Source organism: Cynocephalus volans, chromosome 11, assembly GCF_027409185.1.
Source record: "Cynocephalus volans isolate mCynVol1 chromosome 11, mCynVol1.pri, whole genome shotgun sequence".
NCBI lineage: Eukaryota > Metazoa > Chordata > Mammalia > Dermoptera > Cynocephalidae > Cynocephalus > Cynocephalus volans.
Genome location: NC_084470.1, coordinates 74121317 through 74142962, shown reverse-complemented (window position 1 = coordinate 74142962; position 21646 = coordinate 74121317). Strand labels below are relative to the sequence as shown.

The following is a 21646-nucleotide window of genomic DNA, read 5'->3' as shown; positions in this document are numbered from 1 at the left end:
TTAGTACTTTAAACTCACTTCCTGGTGTATGAATGTCATTTGGTTATTTTGGACTTGAAATGTTCTTTTGCCCAGGATGAGTCCTTTCCACTTTTTACCCATTTGCCTGTATGGTGTACTTCAGCCTAATTTCCCTATCATATGAGATGGCTCATAATCTTTTGGAACCAACCAGAGTATATTGTGTTGACTCCTATAAACTGAGAGCAAAATGGAATTTTTATTAAATGCCGGATACCATCATAGGAATAGGGCTGGAGAAATCTTTAGAGAACGTCCTCTGTCTTTGGCTCCCCGGACTATTCCCTTGACAGTGGTTGCCATGTATTTGTGGACATTAACAGGCAGGCAGGCTCTCTAGTCACGCTGCCCGAGTGTGATTCTCAACCTGTCTGCTACTGAGCTGTGTCCCCTCTGGCAAGTTACTTAATGCTCTGTGTCTCCATTTCTTGTCGGTAGAATGACGATAATAGTGCTTCCTCATAGGTAGCACTAAATGAGACAGTAATTGGAAAGAGCTTAATAGAGTGTCTGACACATGCAAGCTCTCCATCAGTATCAACTCTCATATTTACACACACGACTGGTCCAAAATTGCTAGCCCTAGTGGATTCCCTCCCCTTTCTACTTGCCAGGAAACCAGCCTATTTGCCAGTAAAATGTCTTTATTTACTTCCCAGGCACTCACCATCTTTTTTTTTTTAAATCCTTGCATTTCTTTCTCTTGGCCTCTACTGGTTCCAGAGAGGAAAAGTCTAACACAAGAACACAAAGCTCTCTTTAAAGCAAGCCACTTTAACATTTTTAAGTAAAAGCAATAAACGTACATGATGGAATAATTCCTATAGTAAAGAACTTAAGAATATCTAAATCCAAGTTGCTTCCCCTCCTTCTCATAGGTAACTGTTTGTTAAAGGATCTAGACCAAGTGTTCAGCAAACATATGTATAAACAGCATATACATATATGTGCTTGTTTATTTTACTCTATTTTTGCTCTTTGCACTTAGCATACCTTGGAGATCTTTCCACATTACCTCATACACTTCCACCTTGTTCTTTATAAATGCTGCATGGTATCCCAGTGTATGAATATATGTAATTTATTTAACCAGTCCCCTATGGATGGACATTTAGGATGTCGCTTACCCCGTCTTCCCCCTTTTTTGGTAGTGTTGTTATAAATAATGCTGCAATGAGCATCCATGTACAAATATCTTAGTACACTGTTATGAGTGTAACTGTAGGGTAAGTTTCCGGCAGTGCAGTTTTAAAGCAAGCCCTTTTATGCATATGCAGTTCATTTCAAAAGTAATTATCGAGGACTTATTTTGGGTCAGACATTGTTGCAAGGCAAAGAATATGATATTCAGAGGAGAAGACCAAAGCAGCCCTGCCTTTGAAGGTGCATATGTTTTTTACTTCATTTTTGCTAACATTTATACAGTGTCAACCATGTGCTGGGTGCTCTTAAAAGTGCATTACATGCATTTAATCTTCCTAACAAGCCAGTGAGTTGAGTACTGTTTACATCCATTTTACAGAAGAGAAGTATGAGGCCCAGAGATGCCAGTTAATCTTTTCTCTAAGTTCACATGGTGAGCTAGAGAGAGAGCTGGCTCTCTCACTCCAGAGTCTACACTCTGAGTCTTGCAAAGCAAATTAAATGTAAACAATTTTAGGAAAAGTGTCCCAAGAAGGGAACTACAGGGTGCTCCAGAAGCCTAAAGCTAGGGTGCTCCATCCAATCCTGTGTCAGTGTCAGGGGAGACACCCTGGAGGAGATGAAGCTTGTGGAAGGATCACATTAGGTCGTGTGAGAGGCTTGGAGACAGTGTTTGGGTTTAGAAGTCAGTGTGGCCCATGAGCTTGGATCCAAAGACAGTGAGTGTGAGGAGCCAAGAGAAGGTTAGAAGGATGGCTTCTAGAAAGGCAGGGAAACAACCACACCTTGCTTCCTTGAGGACCAGAGCTGTCCAGTAAGAATTTTCTTTATTGTCAAGAACGTTCAGTATTCTGTGCTGTCCAGTATGGTAGCCACTAGCCATACACGGCTCTTGTGACTGAGAAACTGAGTTTTAAATGAAATTTAATTTAATATAAACTAAACAGTCACACACGGCTGGTAGCTGCCAAATTTTACAGTGCAGTTTTAGAAAAAAAGCATCTGACCTGTTCCATGACACCCTCTCCTGCTCACCAGCCAACTTCACAAAGCTAAGCCTGTCTTAAGAGTTAAGCTCCTTTTTAAAAAAAGCCTCATTTTGAATCCTCCCAAGAGGATGTTACTACAGAGGAGTGAACATCCACAAGAGGAGATGTGGGTGTTCTTTTTGTGGATGTGCTGTTGCATGCGATACGGCAGACAAGTAGAGTGAACCAATAAACCCTAAGGCCTGATAACCCTCAGAATTTCCTTTCAGGCCCAATATTTGTTTGTGATTTAGATTGGCAGGGTTATAGGATTTTAGAGTTAGAAATACAGTAGAGTTACTTTCATCAGATGACAGAACTGAGATCCAGAGAAAGATTGGTCTAAGACACTGCAGGGAACTTGGGGACAAAGCCTGGCCAAATGCCTGTCACTCAGATCATGTCCCAGGCAGGGGTGGGATGCTGTTACTTCCCTGCTGCCTGGAAACTGGCCCGTCTTTTGTAACCTTGATTACTAGTTTGTGCATTCGTTCACTTATTCATTAAAGATAAAATGCTGAACAAAAGCAGATCTGGTCACTGTCTTCATGGGTCTTACTGTCTAGTGGGCAAGACACATTATTCAAATAACCAAACAAATAAATAGGCAATTATAAGTGTATCAGGATCTTTAAAGGAGACCATAAGATGCAGAGATTCAATGTCTGTGGCATTGGGAAAAGCTTCGCTTGTAGAAATAGTAATTGAAGTGAGATCTGATGGGTGACCTGGACTTTCTAGATTTAACAAATAAAATCACAAAGTACTCTGTCTCTTGCATTTTATCTGGTAACCCTAGTTGGAGTTAGCTTTGGACTGCATTGGTGATGCAGTCTGGTGAAGATTCGACAGAATCTAGAGATACTTATGTGTTTAAAAAACTGGATTTGGTAATGTATTCATTATTGTGACAAGGAGGTAGAAAAAACAGGTGATGATAATCCTCCTAGGATAACTCCTGCTTTCTGTCTTCTAGAACTGGATAGATTGTGGTGTCATTTACTAAAATAAGAAACACTGTAAAGGGGCCAGGTTTTGGGGGGAGTTGAGGGGGTTCATCATGAAACTTTCCACCCCCCACCAGCTGTAGTGCTGACAGTTGCATATACTCCCAACAATAGAGACCCTTCCCAGCTATACAAGGAACCTATCATCTCGCCTAAGGCATAGAAGTTATTAGTATAGTTTGATCTCTGCTTTGCAGTTTGAACTAATTCCTCATTCTGTCTGAAACAGAATTGGCATCAAAGCAAAGAGTATGAGAATAAACCTGTCTTTCTTCCTTGGCCCAACTTCCTAATCATGGCACTGAGCTAATTTATTTGATATGGTGCTTGAAATAAATCAGTGGAACCATCTCCCTTTTGCCTTGCTTTCCTTTTTTTTTTTTTTTTTTTTTTTCTTTTCTGTTAACATTTTTGCTCTGCAAGACAGGTTGCTGCTTCAGCTAGCCTTTGGGACTTCTCTGGGAGAGAGTTTACAAGGGATGAACTATTCAGTGGGGGTGGTTCCAAACATGCTTGTTTTACAAATGCCTCTGGGTAGAAGAGGCTGATTATACACTTTGAGCACTGCAAGGGTTTTCCTTCAGTATGAAAGTGCAGTGCCAGGGTGACATTTCAAATTGGAGTTATGGGTTGCATATTTCTGCATGTTAATTAGGAAGGGGATGTCGGAATTCAATGATGTTATTGTTTTGCTTCCTAGAAGTTCTGCAAGAAAGCAGCTGCCAACAGTATACTTTTTGGGGACACAGAGATAAAGCAGGGGTGAAGAGAGTTCTTGTTTGTCATTGAGGAAAACGAGACCGTCTGGAGTCCTGTTCTTTGGCAGGCCCTGGCAGCAGTCTGTTGTGATAAGCTCTGTTGGCAAACTCTGCCATGGAATGTTCTCTGTTGATAGTGAAAGTTATCAAATGAAATCTGTGCTATAATTGGCTTTTCCTATGCATATGAAGATAGGGAGGCTGGGGCCAGGGGAGTTTTGCTTAATTCTCTGCTCAGAGATCCCCACATTCCTGGAGTTAAGAGCATAGATGTTGGAGACAGAAATCTGTGTTTAAATGCCAGTCATCATTTATGAATTGTGTGAATCTCAGTTTCCTCATCTGAGAATGGGAATATTGATTGTTTTCCTGTTGTAAGATTGTTGTAAAGATCAGAGTAAGTGAATGTATAGGTAGTGACAAATAATAGGTGCACAATAAAGGGGACTTTTAAAATGTTCTTTGAATATAAATTTTGATAATACACTCTTCTACATGTTAGAGCTATTATCTGTCCACAGCATCAGGTGTGATTGTTGACTACTGGAGTTTATTATATGCTAACATTGTACCAAGCACAGTGCCTAGTACTTTATATACATTATCTAATTTAATCTTGACAAAAACCCTATTAGGTAGGTACTGTTTTTATCTGTAGTTACATACTGTGGGAACTAAGGCTGAAAAGAGATCCCTTCCTTACCTTGCTCAAGGTTACAAAACTATTAACTTACATTCTCTTTGGTCTTGAAACCTAATGGCACTGGAAAGGACAAACATCTAATTATAGGACATTTGCTTATTGTCCTTCTGTGCATGCAAAACATGTTTTTGTAAGGTGGGGCAGGTGGCAAAAGGAAGAGTAAAGAGAAAGTGATGGGAGTTTTATGAATGATACCATCATGTGTTGAGCAAGCAAAGTGGCACAGTGAAGTGATGCAGATCTGCGGCAATTCAGATGTAATTGATGGACTAGAAAGAAACTGCTGTGAGTCATGTTACCAAAAACCAGATCCACGATATAGATATTCAGGAGGATCCCAGGCTGGAATTCATGTATGCTACCTCCTTTGGTCATTTATTCATTCATCTCAGTCAAAGTTTTACCGAGTGATGGTGTGTGCCTGGCCCCATGTTAGGCCTGGAGATACAGTGGTGCACAAAACCAGGTGTGGCCCCTGTCCTCATGGAGCCTATCATCTATGGGTAAAGGCAGATATTGATTAATTCAGCAGTCTGATATTACAGCAAAGAGCGTCAGGCAGGAGAGGTACGTGGTTTGCTGAGAACATACAGGAACTAGTAAGAACAGCTCTGATCTAGTCGGTTTGTGAGGATGAGCAAGGGTTAATGGGGCAAGGAGCAGAGGGAAGAGCAAGAGCTGGGAAGGCCCGGAAAAGACCAGTGGGGTCAGAGCAGAGAGAACGAGGGAAGGCGGCTGTGCATGCCTCGAGAAGCCAAGGCAAAAACAGATATGCTAGATGTCTGTATATTCACGTACTGCATGCATATAGCTGTACTGTCCACATAAGGAGAGTAAGGTTTTCATACCTCCTGCCCCCAGCCTCCATGTTCCTCATTTGAAAAAGAGGAATGGTTTTCTCAGTCCCATATACCTTCACTATGCAAAGAGTGATCTGTGGGCCAGCAGCAGCAGCAGCTCCTGATTACTGGTTATAAATTTAGAATCTCAGGCCCACCCAGACCTGCTGAATCAGAATCTGCATTTAATGTAATTTCACTGTACATTGAAGTCTGAGAAAACCGATGTATACTATATAGAACAATCGTGAAGGTCATGTTTTAATCCCATTTTCACGTTTTATTTATAGTGCCTAGCATAGTGCCTGGCATAAAAAATTTTTCTGTAAGGGAGTGAACAACTGAATACTAAATTTGTATGATTTGAGAGGCCATACAGATTTGATTCATTCTGGTTTAAAGTCCAGGGTTACTGTCCTCCTTAAATATTTTATAAAGCTCTAAAAATTGATTTGCAGTCCCCATTAATTTTTAAATGTATGTCAGAAAATATTTTCTTTGGCTTGCTTGTGGCCAAAGATTGTGCTTGTTAATTAAGGCCAGCAGTGGCTTCCTCTGCCCTCCTCTTCCCTCCCTAGCCACCATCCCTGTTGAGTTTTGTTGTAGAACCAGTTCTGAAAATAGTAACAGAGAGGAACACATTCCCACTTGGGAGGGAGCCCAGCCAGCTCAGGAAGTGTGTGTTGGGTAATGAGGAGACTGTGGATAGTCAGGCCCGTGGCTCATAGAAGCTGTGTAGCCTGCCAAGTGATAACTCCAATTAATTTTTTAATCATTTATAATTTCTCAAATGAGTTTTATTTAATAATGTCAAGTGATCCATATATTTTTCACACAGCGTCTCTCGTGCATGGTGCATACTCTCTGTAAGGTTCATGTTTCCGCCATGGCTAGATTTTGCCTGATTATGACCGGAGTGGAAACTATTGATAAGGTGGAGAGTTTTCTGGAAAGTAGGAGTCATGAACTGAGATTTCTGAGGGGCCAGACAAAATAGGTAAGACGGTGAATAGACTGGGTAGAGGCAATGGAAACCAGTGGTAACTGGGGCAAACTGGAGAGTGCATGACCCAGCCTGCCTATTGCTGCACAGTAAAGATAAGTCACAGCAAAATAAGCCCATTGGCCAAAAGCCCAAGGCTAAATGTACATTCACCAACAATCAATTCACTCCAAGACCCATTTGTGAATTATTGAGGATTTTTTGAGGTTTTTGGTTTTCGTACATCCCCACTCAATACTGTCCATGTCCCTGTATCTGCCCATTCCTTTGCATTGCAAAAACCTTATAGCCCTGTTCTAGGTTTTGTCCAAGGTTTTCATCTGGTGAGGGCTGGGGCAGAACAAAGAGAAGGAGCAAAAATCCTTCATCACTGAGTATGTTCAGATGAGTTGGCTTTAGACACATACTAGCTTATCAGTGTTGCCTGTAATAGATGGAGTCCATGGAACCAGACCTTACAGTTTGTCAAGCAGCATGGAGAATACAGATTTTAATTGGAAACATTCCATTTTTAAATGTTGGTCACTAAGCCAAATTATTTTAAAACAATGTGTGGGGAAAAAAACCCAAAATGTATTTATGTAGGAAAGTTCGAACCCTCTGTAGTTTGGAAACCACTAGATAGAAGCTTTTCTGTAAAGGCTATAGGTTACAAGATGGGAAATAAGTAATGCTGGAGAGGTTTGAACAATAATGTGGTCTCATATTTATAACACTTTATAGTGTACAGAGCACCTTAAAAAAAACTACATTATTTAATCATCACAATAATCCTGCGAGGTCACTACAACTGGTACTACCATTCCAATGTCATAGAGAAATCACCAGAGAGATTGAGTGTGTATAACTTGGTTATTTGGTTAGTGGCAGGTCAACTTGCTTATTCCTTTATAGCAGTAAAAGAATAGAAGTGCTCAGTTACCATGTGCCAGGTACTTCAAATACGTTATCTCATGAATCCTCAAAACAATGTGGTGTGTGCTCATTTTTAAAGGTTAGAAATGCTCAGTGTCAACATTAAGTAGCATTTTATCCAGTCTCATTCTAGTGGCAGACTTTAGTGTGGGCTAAGTGGCCCATCTCATTTTATCCTCATAATGGGTACTCTAGGTATAAATTAGTTTCTCTTAGAATCCCTTTTACGGATGAGGACGAAGACTTTTGAAAAAATGGTTAAATGGCTTGCCCTGGGCCACAGCAGCTAGTGGTGAGATTTGAACTCTGGGCTGTCCCCTCCAAGCTCCTTACTAATATGGTGGGCTGAGGATCCCAGGTACTGCTAATCCCTATGCATTTGATCAAACCAGAAGAAATTGCTGATGTTTGACAGTTTATATCTTCTACAACAGCAATTTCGTATGGTTCAACCAAGTAATCTGTGTCTAATCAATCTTTTTTTTAACTGGTAAGGGGATCACAACCCTCGGCATGGTGTGGTCCGCACCACGCTCAGCCAGTGAGCACACCAGCCATCCCTATATAGGATCTGAACCCGCGGCCTCGGCACGGTGTGGTCCACACCACGCTCAGCCAGTGAGCACACCAGCCATCCCTATATAGGATCTGAACCCGCGGCCTCGGCGCTACGAGCGCCGCACTCTCCTGAGTGAGCCACAGGGCCAGCCCTCTAATAAATCTTAAACTAATTTCCAGAGACAGGAAAAAACTCGGAACAAGTAAATTGTTTGGGGCTGTATGTAGTTGCATTGACAAATCTGCTAATCATCTATTAACTTAAGAAACACTTTAAACTTGAATACTGAGAGTGAGTACCTACTGGAAAATTCACACGTTTGTCAAATTTAGGTGGAACTTTTATTTTTCAGGCATTTATTTCTGTCTTACATGCAGATGTCAAAGTTTTAATTGATTTCTGAATGATAATTTTTTTGAGTGTGGCTTCAGTGTAATGGCATTGAAAATGAGTGATTTGGTTATAAAATTATACTTATAAAATAATGAGTAAAGCATCCCTTTCTTTAGTTGCATCTTTCAGTGGAAGTTTCTTGTTTGTAGACATTAGCCTTAGTTTAACATCCAACTCTAAAATATATGTGCTGTTTTGTCATAATAATGGTTGGAAAGAATTAAAGTTAGATTCTCTATTTTTTTGCCCACTGTGGAGATTATTTTTTAAGTTGTCAATCATTTTACTTTCCTAAACTTCCCTAAAACGTCTTCTGTTAATGAAAAAGTTAACACTCTGGCATGGGTGTACCTTCCATGTAGGTGAAGGACATCCTTTGATGTGATCTTTGCAGAAATGGAGAAGTGCATATATTGGTTCATACATGTGCTGATCCTTCCTTGCTCAAGTGTTGGCCCTTAAAAACACATATGGGATGCCTTTCTTCAAGCTGGTTCTATTCAGTTGCTGTGCCTTTATGTTGGAAACCTGCAAGAAGTTGTTTGAAGACATGGAAGGATCATTTTGTGTGAAAAAACTGTAATCATTGAATTAAGTACAAGCCACCAGAATGTGCTTATCAGATTTCTACCTGGGATCCTTCAGATTTAAACGTGGTGCCCTTTAATCTACAGTGTTTTTAAAATTTGTATGTTCAGAGTTCCCTAAATTTATATAAGGATAAAGTTTAATGGAAGCAAATTCTTTTTGTCTCTATGTCTCGTGAAGACCCAACGTATTACTGTCTCCTTTTGCCTTGTTTTGGTGATTAGGTAATGTGTATGTTATGTAACTGTACTGAAGTTAGACGAGGGGGTTGGATCCTTGGTAAGAAACAGTGTGTACAGGATTTTTTATTATTTACAAATGCTGCTTTACTAAGCATAGAATTACAAACATTGTTAGTATTTATTGTAGGACTTGACATCATTTCCTATCTTCCTGGCCCTACTCTAAACGACATGAAATGATGAATGGATCAATGGCATTCTAACATCTTCTGTCACGTAGTTACTGGGTATTACTGGTATTGATTATAAACTGTGTTTTTCAAACTTGGATCATTGATGAACCATCTTCATGATTATGTTTATAATCAGAACACATCTATTATTTACTTTCTTTAAAATACCTTTTTTAAAAATTAAAAGAAAAATTATTTTTTAATTGACATATCAATTGTACATATTTACGGAGTACAGAGTTATATTTCAGTACATGCATACAATGTGTAATGGTTCAAATCAGGTTAATTAGCATATTCATCACCACAAAAATGTATCATTTCTTTGTGATGAGCGCATTTGAGCTCCTCTTCTAGCCATTTGTGAACATATGATGAATTATTGTTAATTATAGATGCCTAGCACTACTGTAGACCACTAGAACTTATTTTTTCCTGTCTAGCTGTGTAACTTACTTTTTAACTGTTTTCAGAAGGAAACTCTAATCACTACCATTGCTATTATTTACTCAATTAATTTCTGATTATATAAAGTTGCCTTTTTATTTATTTATACATATATATATTTGGTTTCTGGGGGGTTTTTTTGAGGCTGGCTGGTACAGGCATCTGAACCCTTGACCTTGGGATTATCAGCACTGAGCTCTAACTAACTGAGCTAGCTAGCCAGCCCTAAAGCTGCCTTTTTAAACTTTAAGTTAAAAATGAGTCAGTTTTTTAAAGCATTGTTTTTTTTCTTCTTTTTAAAGCTAAACTTTATATTGCTTATCATAACTTACTAGTAAGATTTTTCTAATGCAAATTTTAAAAATATATCTATCTATTAAAATGCAACAAAACCATTTTTATGTACCACTCAAAATCACATAGCCATAGTATACTATAGTGGGACCTAAACCAAACTTTGGGAAAAAGTAGCTGAAGTAAAGATGGGCCATTACTAGAAGAGTGGCCCACATGGGGTGCCACCATTGACGCAGGGTTTTCTGTTACAACTTGGCAAGGGTTTGTTTCCACCCTTCCTGACCCCAAGAGTCAAGCCTGTCATTCACTTAAAGAGGTGCCACGTGGTGTTCACTGTCCTCCTTTTAAAATATTGCCCTGGTTCCCTCTTGAAGAGTCCCCTGATTAAGGGAAGGTGACATCAACTGTTTAGGCCTATAAGGACGCCCACAGTAATGAATTTTTTATTTTCTGTGAAGCTCACTCTAAATAAGATTCAGCATTATGCTGGTGCATAAATGTAAAAAGATGACCAATTGAAATTCAAATGTAATGAGGAGGAAGGTTTACTATGTAGCACAGCCTCCTTTGTTTTTAGCCTTAGTATGCTCTTTGCACCAAAACAATGCGACTTTCCTCTTCTTTTCTGAAATCACTGTCTCTAGCTGGTTAGGAAAAACATCTTTGCTAATCCATTTCAGAAATGAGATACAGTTTGTTCTGTTTTTCCAGTTTAATTTTGTTAATGTGCAAAGAGATTTGGATGTGAAGTCTTGAAAAAAACCAAAGTATTCTTTTTAAAACATGCAAATGTGTCTCTTCATCACCTAGGAAACTATTATGGGACACCCAAACCTCCTAGCCAGCCAGTCAGTGGGAAAGTGATCACGACGGATGCCTTGCAAAGCCTTCAGTCTGGCTCCAAGCAGTCGACCCCCAAGCGAACCAAGTCCTACAATGATATGCAAAATGCTGGCATAGTCCATGCGGAGAACGAGGAAGAGGATGATGTTCCTGAAATGAACAGTAGCTTTACAGGTAAAGACCAAACCATGTCCCGCCTCAGTCAATGTGGGGAAAGGGGGTGGTGGGGAGACTTTTGCAAAGAGTTAGGAGAAAGGATGCTGTTCTCAAGAGGAATTCAGTAAGGTCACCAAAATTCAAACTCTGGCCACACATTACTTTGGGAAAAGATGGTTCTTTCCTTGATCTGCTTTTCGTGCTTCTTCACAGGAACATTTTAACTTCACCCAAGTATCTTAAAGGGGCTGGAGGTAAATGTGTGTGTGTATAGAAGGGAGTCAAGAATAATCAGCATTTTCTTATCTCATACTTTTGTAAGTAGAGATATAGTGGAAGAATATCATATATTCAATTAACTTATGCAGATTTTAGTGTATGCCCTAAGAGGAGGAAAGATGGAAAAACAAATATTCTATGTTTCTATCTTGCATATGCATTTTATATTAAATAGCATGTATTAATGCTTACATTATATATTTATATCTGCATTCAGATACCCCCCAAGTGTAGGTATGTTGTATTTTATGAAGAGATTTTCAAAGACAGCGTCTCTGGGTGAGGCTGTACAGATTGGGTATTGCACAACTTCAGGGGGCACTAGCACTATTCACAGAGGCTGTAATGAATGTTCCTTGGGTTAGTGCAGTGACCCAGAACCATTCTGAATACTTTTCACTATATGAGGGTTTGACCCTACGTGATAACTCAAAAATGGAACAGTTGCATAAAACGTGAGTTATGCCAGTCCCTAATGTTGTAACTAAAAACTTCTCGTTTCTTCTATTTTTCCTGTACTTAAATGTTTTCTTTAATATTTTAGAATAAAAGTTGTCAACAGGTTATTCATTTTCAGCATATGAGATCTTCCTCTCTCCTAGTGGCCTTTTCTCACATCACCATACTTTGATCATTACTTGATTAGACTTGACCCCAGTGAAGTGAGAGATTAACAGACTCTATTTTCCCCCTCTACTATAAAATCTGATAGTATTTAGGGAGAAGTTTGTTATTGTTGAATGCTGTCTACAGCCTGTGTGGGCCTCTCTGAGATTTTGTCATTTATTAAGTAAGCTCAGAGCCTAAAATTTGCCAAGATGGCAATAAAGATTTTTTTTTATGACTTTATTACCATAACAATAGTTTAGCCCTACCCTTTTACAAGCAGTATGGGTGAAAAAGGACATTTGCTTATTATCATGGCTTGGCTCTTAGTAGCAGTCTTTTTATGAACATTACCTCATTCATCTATAAAATGACTGGCTGGGATTAGATCGTTTCTAAGGTTTCCCTTCTAGCTCTAAGAATGTGATTCCATGAACATTTCTATATTCTCAATTAGAATGGGTTAGGCCAGTGGCTGACCTATAGTTGGAATATCCAGAAGAAATTTTGTCATCTTTTACATATGCTTTTATTGAAATCAGCTGATTTCATCCACTTAGGAATATTTCATCCACTTACAGAAGTCCTCAATGAAATGAAAACAGATTATGAAAGTGTTAACATTTCTTTTAAAAATATCTAATTCTTTAATGTCCTGATATTTCAGTAAATAAGAATAGCAAATTATGATATAACCCAAAATGTAGATGTGGTCTCAGAAACAGAAGACCTTCGACTTAATGTGCATTGAAACAGTTCCAGCCAGACTGGTGGTCCTCAAGAAGTGTGTGTTTCTTTATTTGTCCTCCATTTAGTAAGTAGATTTCTTGGTAGAGGTAGAAAGCAAGAACAAAGTAGTAGTTGACTGTGGGTCTTAATGCATTTTCTGTTCCTAACTGCTATACATCTCTGTCTCTATAGAAGCCATGCCTCTGAAAATCTGACCCCTTAAAATCCCCACTTGAAATCCTGGCATCAAAGAACAACTTGTGGACCCACATCATCCTTGCCACAATCAATCTGATTATTATTTCTGCATAAAACAGAAAGTCAAGTGACACCCAGTTGTGTTCTTCAAGTTTCTGTCTTGACACCAAGAAAGCCAATAGGGTGCACTGGGAAAGAAGAGGCTTTGAGATATACATGTGGGGGGACATCCTCAGTATGTAAGGAGTATGTTGAATAAATGCCCCCACACTTACAAAACTACAGCCATGAGAGCTGACGTCCACAACATGCTAACTCATACTAATCCTTTCCAGTAATTGACACTATCCAGTCCATGATATATGTATGAAACTGTGTCAAAGCATTTTGCACTCTGAGCCACTTTAAGTAGCAATAGGGCCACTTCAAGAATTGAGTAACAGTAGCATAATGAGGTCTTAGCTGACAGTCATTGGTTTGTCTTGGATCACAAACCTATTCCTGAACCAGTCCCAAAGGCAAAAAATGATAGATTACTCCTGATAGCAAAGAGTGTGACTTGTAGCCAAGAACAAGTTTGAGTCAGTCCCCATTAGACTACGTGGACATGGAATGGAGGGGGTGATTTCTAAAAGGAGAGCAGAGTGGTGGTACTAGAAGAAGAGGTAGTAGGTGCAGGGCAGGGAAACCCTACAGGTAGCGTCCTCCGTGGGGGTGGATTTTTGGTGGAGGTGGTGGTTTAGTAGGCTTGGCAGTCCTTCATCCAACTTTTGTATTACCTTCATTTTCATGTGTGTCCTTGGGAGCAGCTCACCAGGGATGAAAGAGCTTTTTATTATTTTTCAGTATGCTTTCTTTACTAAATCAAAAATGTCTACAGGAAAAATACTGTGGGAGATAGAAAATCGCTACATCCCTGATTATTATGTTTTAAAGCCCCATGGAGATTGACATTTAATATCATCGGCCTTTATAAAAATCCAACTAGAATGTCAGCAATGCCATTTGTGGATACTTTGATGATGTCACCCCTATTAATAAGAAAGCAAGGAGACTCATGTACTTAGAGCCTTCTTTTAAGACCTGAGTCAAAATCATTCCACCCATTTGAGAATGTTCTGTAGGTAACTGTCTTGGTTTTCACAGGAACATTCTCTTTACTTTTCCAAAAGAGGCCCAAATGTGACTCATTGGTACAGCTATCTCCATATTTTAAACTTTTGTATACTTTCCAGTTTAATGTCAGTCTTTGATCTCTGCCAGTGTTTACCAAAAATGTTTTAGACATTTTATACAAAAATGGGTAACAATGCCACTATATCTGTGTTTTCACCACATACTTTTTTATTGCCCCCAAAAGTCTGCCGAGTCATGAAACCGAATGATTCCTGTGGAATGAGAGTGCAGATCAGTCTGTGTTTTGATGGCCTTCCTAGTTTAACAGACTTCTTAGTTTAAGAGTCATGAATTGGTTTCTTCTTTAACATTTCCAAGATTGTGGGCAATACAATATTTGGGCATGTTCTTCTCCTCTTTCTTTCTCTGTTTTCTTCATATAAAGAATATATAAAGTATCTCACTTTTGTAAAACATATGCATATATATGTACTATATCTATTTATACGTGTACTGTTTCTGTGATATTTTACTTAAGTAAAATAAATTGCGTCAATCATTTTGCTGCTTTCTATTTAAGGACCATTTATCTAAATAAAACAGAAGTCATAGTCAATGGCCAGCAATTAGAAAAAGATAAGAGCTTTTAAGAATGTAGATATGTACAATGTGTACAGTAGTATACTTCCCAGGTGTAGAAGATGATTGCTGAACACCTCTTTTTCTCTTTCTCTCTCTCTCTCTCTCTCTCTCTCTCTCTCTCTCCACCCCACATGATTAAACAGCCGATTCTGGTGACCGAGACGATCACCCTCTCCAGGAAACATCACTACCACCCGCAAATAGTAGCATCGCCGCTGCTCCCATCACGGACCCTTCTCAGAAGTTCCCTCAATACCTACCTCTTTCTGCAGAGGATAACTTAGGTCCTCTACCTGAAAACTGGGAGATGGCCTATACCGAAAATGGAGAAGTCTATTTTATAGAGTAAAGTATACCTTTATTTTTAGCTAAATCTCTCCCTCTCTTTCTGTTCCCTTCCTTCTCTCCATCTAGGATCTGTAGATGTAAATTAAATCTAAAAGGATTGATTACACACTGAGGGTGTTCTTTTATAAGGTTTAACAAGCTTTGAATAAAAGTAATTAGCCATGTTAACCTGATCATTGAGTCTGAAACATTTGAAGAAGCATAAGGTCAATAATTCCCTGAAAGGTTAGACAACTAAATTATGGTATATATAAATTATGGTATGATATATAAATAATACATTTAGCTATTAAAACTAGTAAATTCGTTGACAGTTTTTTCTTAATTGGTTTGCAGTTTTCTTATTGTTGAGTCTTAAGACATCTTCATATATTCTGGATGCATATTTGTGATTTGCAAGCATTTTCTCCAAGTTTGGCCTTTCTTTTCATTGTCTTAACTGTGTCTTTCAAACAACAGAAGTTCTTAATTTGTATGAAATCTATCAATTTTTTTCTTTTGTGGATTGTGCTTTTGCTGTAATAGCTAAGAAATTGATGCCTAACCCAAAGTCATTAAGATTTTCTGCTTTATTTCTTTAAGAAGTTCTGTAGTTTTACATTTTACATTTTGGTTTATGATCCATTTTAAGGTAAATTTTTGACATGGTGCAAAGTATATGGGTCGAAGTTTAAGAATAGGTAGATGTGAAAATCTTTCAAAATTATAAAACTTAAATTTTATATAGCTAAACATTTTATAAATAATTTTGATTGAAAAGGAAAAAATACCTACAAGTGAAATCATTTTGGGAAATCTAAGATCATGTGATTTTCCTAACTAACAGTAGTCAGTTTTTAAAATGCAGTACTTTGACTCTATCATCCTAAAATCAAAATTCACCATTTTTTTTTTTTTTTAAAAGATGACCGGTAAGGGGATCTTAACCCTTGACTTGGTGTTGTCAGCACCACGCTCAGCCAGTGAGCGAACCGGCCATCCGTATATGGGATCCGAACCCGGGGCCTTGGTGTTATCAGCACTGCACTCTCCCGAGTGAGCCACCGGCCGGCCCAAAATTCACCATTTTTTATGTACCACTAAAAAGGAAAAGAAAGCAGCCAATTAAACTATAAAAAAATAGGAGCATAGATAAATCTCTTATACTCACATCAATTAAAATTGAAGGTCTGTTCCTAAGTAAACTATAAGAAAGGGCAGCTTTGCAGAAGAATATATGAAGAATTCACTTTTGTAAAATAAATTCATGTACACACATGTGCTATGTCTCTTATATGTGTACAGTTATGAATATGTAGATGTAACTCTATATCTAGAAAAATTCTAGAAGTATCTATCAATCATTGGGTTTGAGTTAAGTAAGGAATTTATTTTCTGACCACATTATACATTTCTGTGGGGATTGAATTTTTTATACTTAGCATGTATTTTGTAAGTAGAAGAAACAATGAAGATAAGAAAGTGTAATTTTCCTTAAGTCATGGGAGTGAGCAAAAAGGTTTGGGTTTCAGAACACTCGCTGTGAGAACCTACCTGGAAGAAGTCTGAGATAACTGAACTAGAGCTCCTCTGTTATTTTCTGACCCCGGAAAGAGAACAGTCCATGTTTCCTTCTTCATGTTAATGACAAATACTGATTAGAGACAGGGATGGAAGCTGTAGTCTTTTCCTGGAAGTCAGGCAAGTAAGTGATTAAGAGCTCACCTAAAAGTCATGCAGTTTCCACCACTTACTAGCTGAGTGCCCTTGGGAACTTGAGTTTACCTGTTTGCATCTCAGTTTTCCATATCTGTGAAAGGAGGACATGAATATTAAGCGTCGTACCTAACTCGTCAGATTGTTATGAGAATTTGAGGAAGTAGTGAATATAAAGTCCTTGGGCTAGTACTAATTAGTGATCACTGTTGTAATTGTTTATTGTCATCGTCATCATCCGTGGTTGTTACAGATGAGATTAAACATTGTTATGGAAAGGGACGTCTACTGTAAGCTCAGGATGTTGTACTTAGCTTTTGCAATAAATTGCTTTTGAAATTATGTCCGTGAGTAAGGAAGAATTGTTCTGAGAAAAAGAAAGTATAATAGAAGCATTCCTGATACAGAATAACATGTGAAACTTAAATTCTTGGAAAAGAATGTACCAGTAATTTTGTTCAAGACTGACTTGATAAATTTGAAAAAAGAACATCGGATATGTTGATGGTTAGTGAGATACTAGCCCCCCAAACTGTGGCTGGCTTATAGGAGAGTGCAGTGATTTACTTTATAACTTAATTTAGATTTTAGCAGATTGATGCCAATGTTTTACCAGCCTCAAGTTTAATAGAAAGTATACAAAGCTATGGCTTATGACAACTACATGGGATTTGGTCTACAACTATCAAAATACGTAGATATTAAGTGATTAGATAGCATTTATATTTTAGCCTAAATTATGTATCTTGGTTACTGAGTTTTCAGGTGTCTTTCATTCTGAAACACTTCTTAGAATAACTTAGATTGAATAGCAAGTTAAATTTTAATAGAACTGAACCAGATCTACTTTGTTTTATGTATGTGTATGTATATGTGTGGGCATGTATTAGTTTTACAGTTTGTGGGAAATCTAAGAAATCCTGGAAATTAAAAAGAACATTAAAACCTAAAGCATGGACTTACAAAGCCTGGACATTGTACAGAAAGCAAACATAAGAAGACTTTGAAAGGAGAAGCAAATAAGGCAGACTGGCTCGGGTGTTTGGGATCAAAGGAACAACAGGGGGTGAATTCCCTGAGTTTTCTTTTTACTTCATTTATCCCAAACTTGGAGCTGAAGAAGCCAGCAGCTCAGAAATACTAGTGGATGGAGACACAAAAAGCCCTAATAAAAGCCTGCTCTCTCTAGCCAAAGGATCAAGAAAGGAGCATCCTATAAGACAGAAAACTTTTATTCAACAACTGTCTGCTTCAGCCAACAACACAGAATAACCTGTGTCCCAACCCTGCCAGTGGAGGTCAAGTGGGGAGCCTAGACCTCCAGGCTCACTCGACAGGTTGTGACTAGGGGCCCACACCTCCTTACTGGAGTGGCGTCAGAGAAGCCTGAGCGTAGAAGTGGCACTTTGATTGCATCTAGGCAGCAATGAGCACTCCTCGTTTCCCTACTTGGGTTCTGTGGAGACCACATGAGAGGAGTTTGGACTTCCACCTGGCAGTGATGGGCACCCTCCTTCTCTCCACCAGGGAAGTGTCAGAGGAGGCTTTAGAGGAGAGTCAGAATTTTGACTACCTTTATCCAGTAGTGAAGAGTCCACGCTCTCCCCGTGGAGCCATGAGGCCAAGTTGGGAGCAGCAGTGAGACACTTTTACTCCTCCCAGCCAAGCTGGTACCAGCAAAGGCCTGGTGGGGAGCTGGAACTGCCATACCCACCCAGAAGGGACAAGGAGTCCCTTCCTGCATCCAGTTTCAACGAAAGCCAAGGGGAGACCCCAGCTAGTAGTAACAGGTAGCACCACCCTTTTCTTCTCTGGAGCAGAGTCAGGGAAAGCCAGCCAAAGTAGAAGGTTCGAATAAAATCCAGAGTCCTGTAATGCAGTACCCAAAAGGTACAGACAGGTTAATCAAAAAATCACTTCTTATATTAAGAACCAGGAAGTTCACAAATTTGAGTGAAAAAAAGACCATCAGTGGATGCCAACACCAAGATGACAGAGATGCTGGAATTATCTAAGAAAGATTTTAAAGCAGCCATTATAAAAATATTTAGTGAGCAATCATAAACATGCTTGTAACAAATGGAAAAATAGAAGTTTTAGCAAAAAAATAGAAAGTTTCAGCAAAACAATAGAGGATACAAAAAATTGAAATTTTTGAACTCAGAAATATAATAACCAGAATAAAAAGCTAAGACAGGTTCAACAGTATCCAACAATATTCAACAGTAGTATGGAGGAGAGAGAGGAAAGAATCAGTGAACTTGAAGATAGAAAATAGAAATTACCCTCACTGAACAACAGAGAGAAAGTTGACAGAGGGGCAGCAGCGGTGGTGGTGGAAAACAGCTTCTGGGGCTTTTGGAACAGTAACAAAAGATCTAACATTTATGTCACCAGAATCTCAAGAGAACAGAAAGTGGGTGGAACTGAAAGAAAAAAAAAGTAGTAGAAGAACTAATGGCTACTAAAAATTCCTCAAATTGGGGAAAAGAAATAAACCTACAAATTCAAGAAGCTGAATAATAATTCAATTAATAATTCAAACAGAATAATCCAATGAAAACTACAAAACACATCATAGTCAATCTTCCGAAAACTAAAAACAAAGAAAAATCTTGAAAACAACAAGAGAAATGACACATTATGTATGTGGGTAAAATAATCAAATGACAGTGTATTTCTCAACAGAAACCACAATGGCCAAAAGCAAGTGGTACAGCACGTTCAGGTGCTGAAAGAAAAGAATTAACCTAGTATCCTACATTCAGTGAAAATATCCCTTAGCAATGAATGGGAAATCAAGATTTTTTAGATGAAGAAAAACTAAGAGAACTTATCACCAAGTCTACCTTAAATGAATGGCTAAAGGATATCCTCTAAAAAGAAAGGGGGAAAAAAAAGTTAAAATCTTGGAACATCAGGGAGGAAGAAAGAAAAATGGAAAGAGTAAAAATATAGTAAGTAAAACACATTTTTTTCCACCTCTTGAGTTTTCTAACCTAGGTTTGAGGGTTGAAGAAAAAAAATAACACTGTCTAATATGTTTCAAATGTATGTAGAAAGAACATTTAAGACAAGTTTTTACAAATGAGGGATGGTAAAGGGATATACATAGAGATGAGGTTTCTATACTTCAAGTGAACTAGTAAAATGACACTAGTAGATTGTGGTAAAATACACATACATGCATGCACACACGTGAGGAGTCTTCAAAAAGTTCCCAGAAGGATTCTTACCATCTCTCTAATTCAGTTTTATCTCAAACATTCTGAAGTACCTTCGTGTGTGTATACATATAATAATATGTATAATAGTAATACCTAAATGTGATAAGATATATATTTATACATATTGTATATAGTGTATACATATAATACCTAAAGTAACCACTTAAAGAGGTATACAGAGAAGTACACTCAAAAGTACTGTAGGTAAATTAAAATGAAATTTAAGACTTTGAGTAACCCACAGGAATGCTGGAAAAAGAAAAGAAAAATAGAACAAAAAGAAAATAAAAAACAAAGCAGAAGACTGAAGCCCTAACATACCAATAATTGCGTTAAGTGAACTGAACTAAATACAGCAGTTAAAGGATAGAAAATGACAAAGTGAATTAAAAACCGTGACCCAACTATATGCTGTGTACAGAAACTTATTTCAGATATAACAATATAGATATGTTGAAAGTAAAAGAATTATATTAAAAAAAATGCATTAATCGGAAGAGTTGCCATATTGATATCAGACAAAGCAGAAAGATCTCCAAACACTTAGAAACGAAACAACACAATTGTAAATAATCCATGGGTCAAAGAGGAAGTCTCAAGGGAAAATTTTTTTTTTTTTGACCGGTAAGGGGATTGCAACCCTCGGCACGGTGTGGTCTGCACCACACTCAGCCAGTGAGCGCACTGGCCATCCCTATATAGGATCCGAACCCATGGCCTCAGCGCTACCAGCGCCACACTCTCCCAAGTGAGCCACGGGGCCGGCCCTCAAGAGAAATTTTTTTAAAAAATTGAACAGAATGAAAATGAAAATACAGCATATCAGGTGAGACATAGCCAAGGCAGTGAAAAGAGGTAAACTTATAGCAGTAAAAACATATATTATAAAAGAGGAAGCATCTCAAATTAACAACCTAAGCTTCTAACTCAAGAACCTAGCGAAAGAAGAGTAAGTTCAACTCAAACTAAGCAGATGGAAGGAAATAATAAAGATAAGAGCAGAAATCAACGACATTGAAAACAGAAAAACAATGGAGAAAATCAGTGAAACAGTCAGCTGGTTCTTCAAAAAGATTAATAAAATTGAGGAAGCTCTAGCAAGACTGACAATAAAAAAAATGAGAGAAGACATAAGTTACGAATATTAGGAATTAAACAGATTTACCACAGACCCTGAAAACATCTGAAAGATAATAAGTAATGCTGCCAACAAATCTGTGCACATCCATTTGACAACCTAGATGAAATGGGCCAGTTCCTCAAGAAGCAAACCACAACTCATCCAGTGTGAGATGGATAATTTAAATAGCCCTATAAACATTATGGAAATTGAATTTATAATTTTAAGACTCCTGAGAAAGAAAGCTCTAGACCCAGAAGGAGAAACCAACTGTAGAAAGAAGAATTAACACCATTTCTGTAGAATCTCTTCCAGAAAGTAGAAGAGGAGGAACACTTCCCAATTATTTATATGAAACTAGTCTTACGCTGATACCAGAACTAAACAAAGACAATACAAAAATATATTGATGCAAAAATCCTTAACAAAGTATTAGCAAATAGTGTTCAGCAATATAGACTATTCCCATGATCAAGTGAGAATTATTCTAGGGATGCAAATCTGGCTTAATATTTAAAAAATCACTTGGTGTAATCTACCATATTGATAGGCTAAAGAAAAAAATTACATG

General features: G+C 38.1%; 1 protein-coding gene across 9 annotated transcripts in view; it reads left to right on the top strand.

The window, feature by feature from the left end:
- MAGI1 (membrane associated guanylate kinase, WW and PDZ domain containing 1) overlaps nucleotides 1-21646 on the top strand; it is a 585689-nt gene that overhangs the window by 470134 nt on the left and 93909 nt on the right. For all 9 annotated transcript variants that reach the window (XM_063113324.1, XM_063113321.1, XM_063113319.1 and 6 more), the window contains exons 4-5: nucleotides 10927-11133; nucleotides 14829-15030. In XM_063113324.1, the coding sequence (XP_062969394.1) occupies nucleotides 10927-11133; nucleotides 14829-15030 (409 nt within the window). The remainder of the gene's footprint in view (nucleotides 1-10926; nucleotides 11134-14828; nucleotides 15031-21646) is intronic.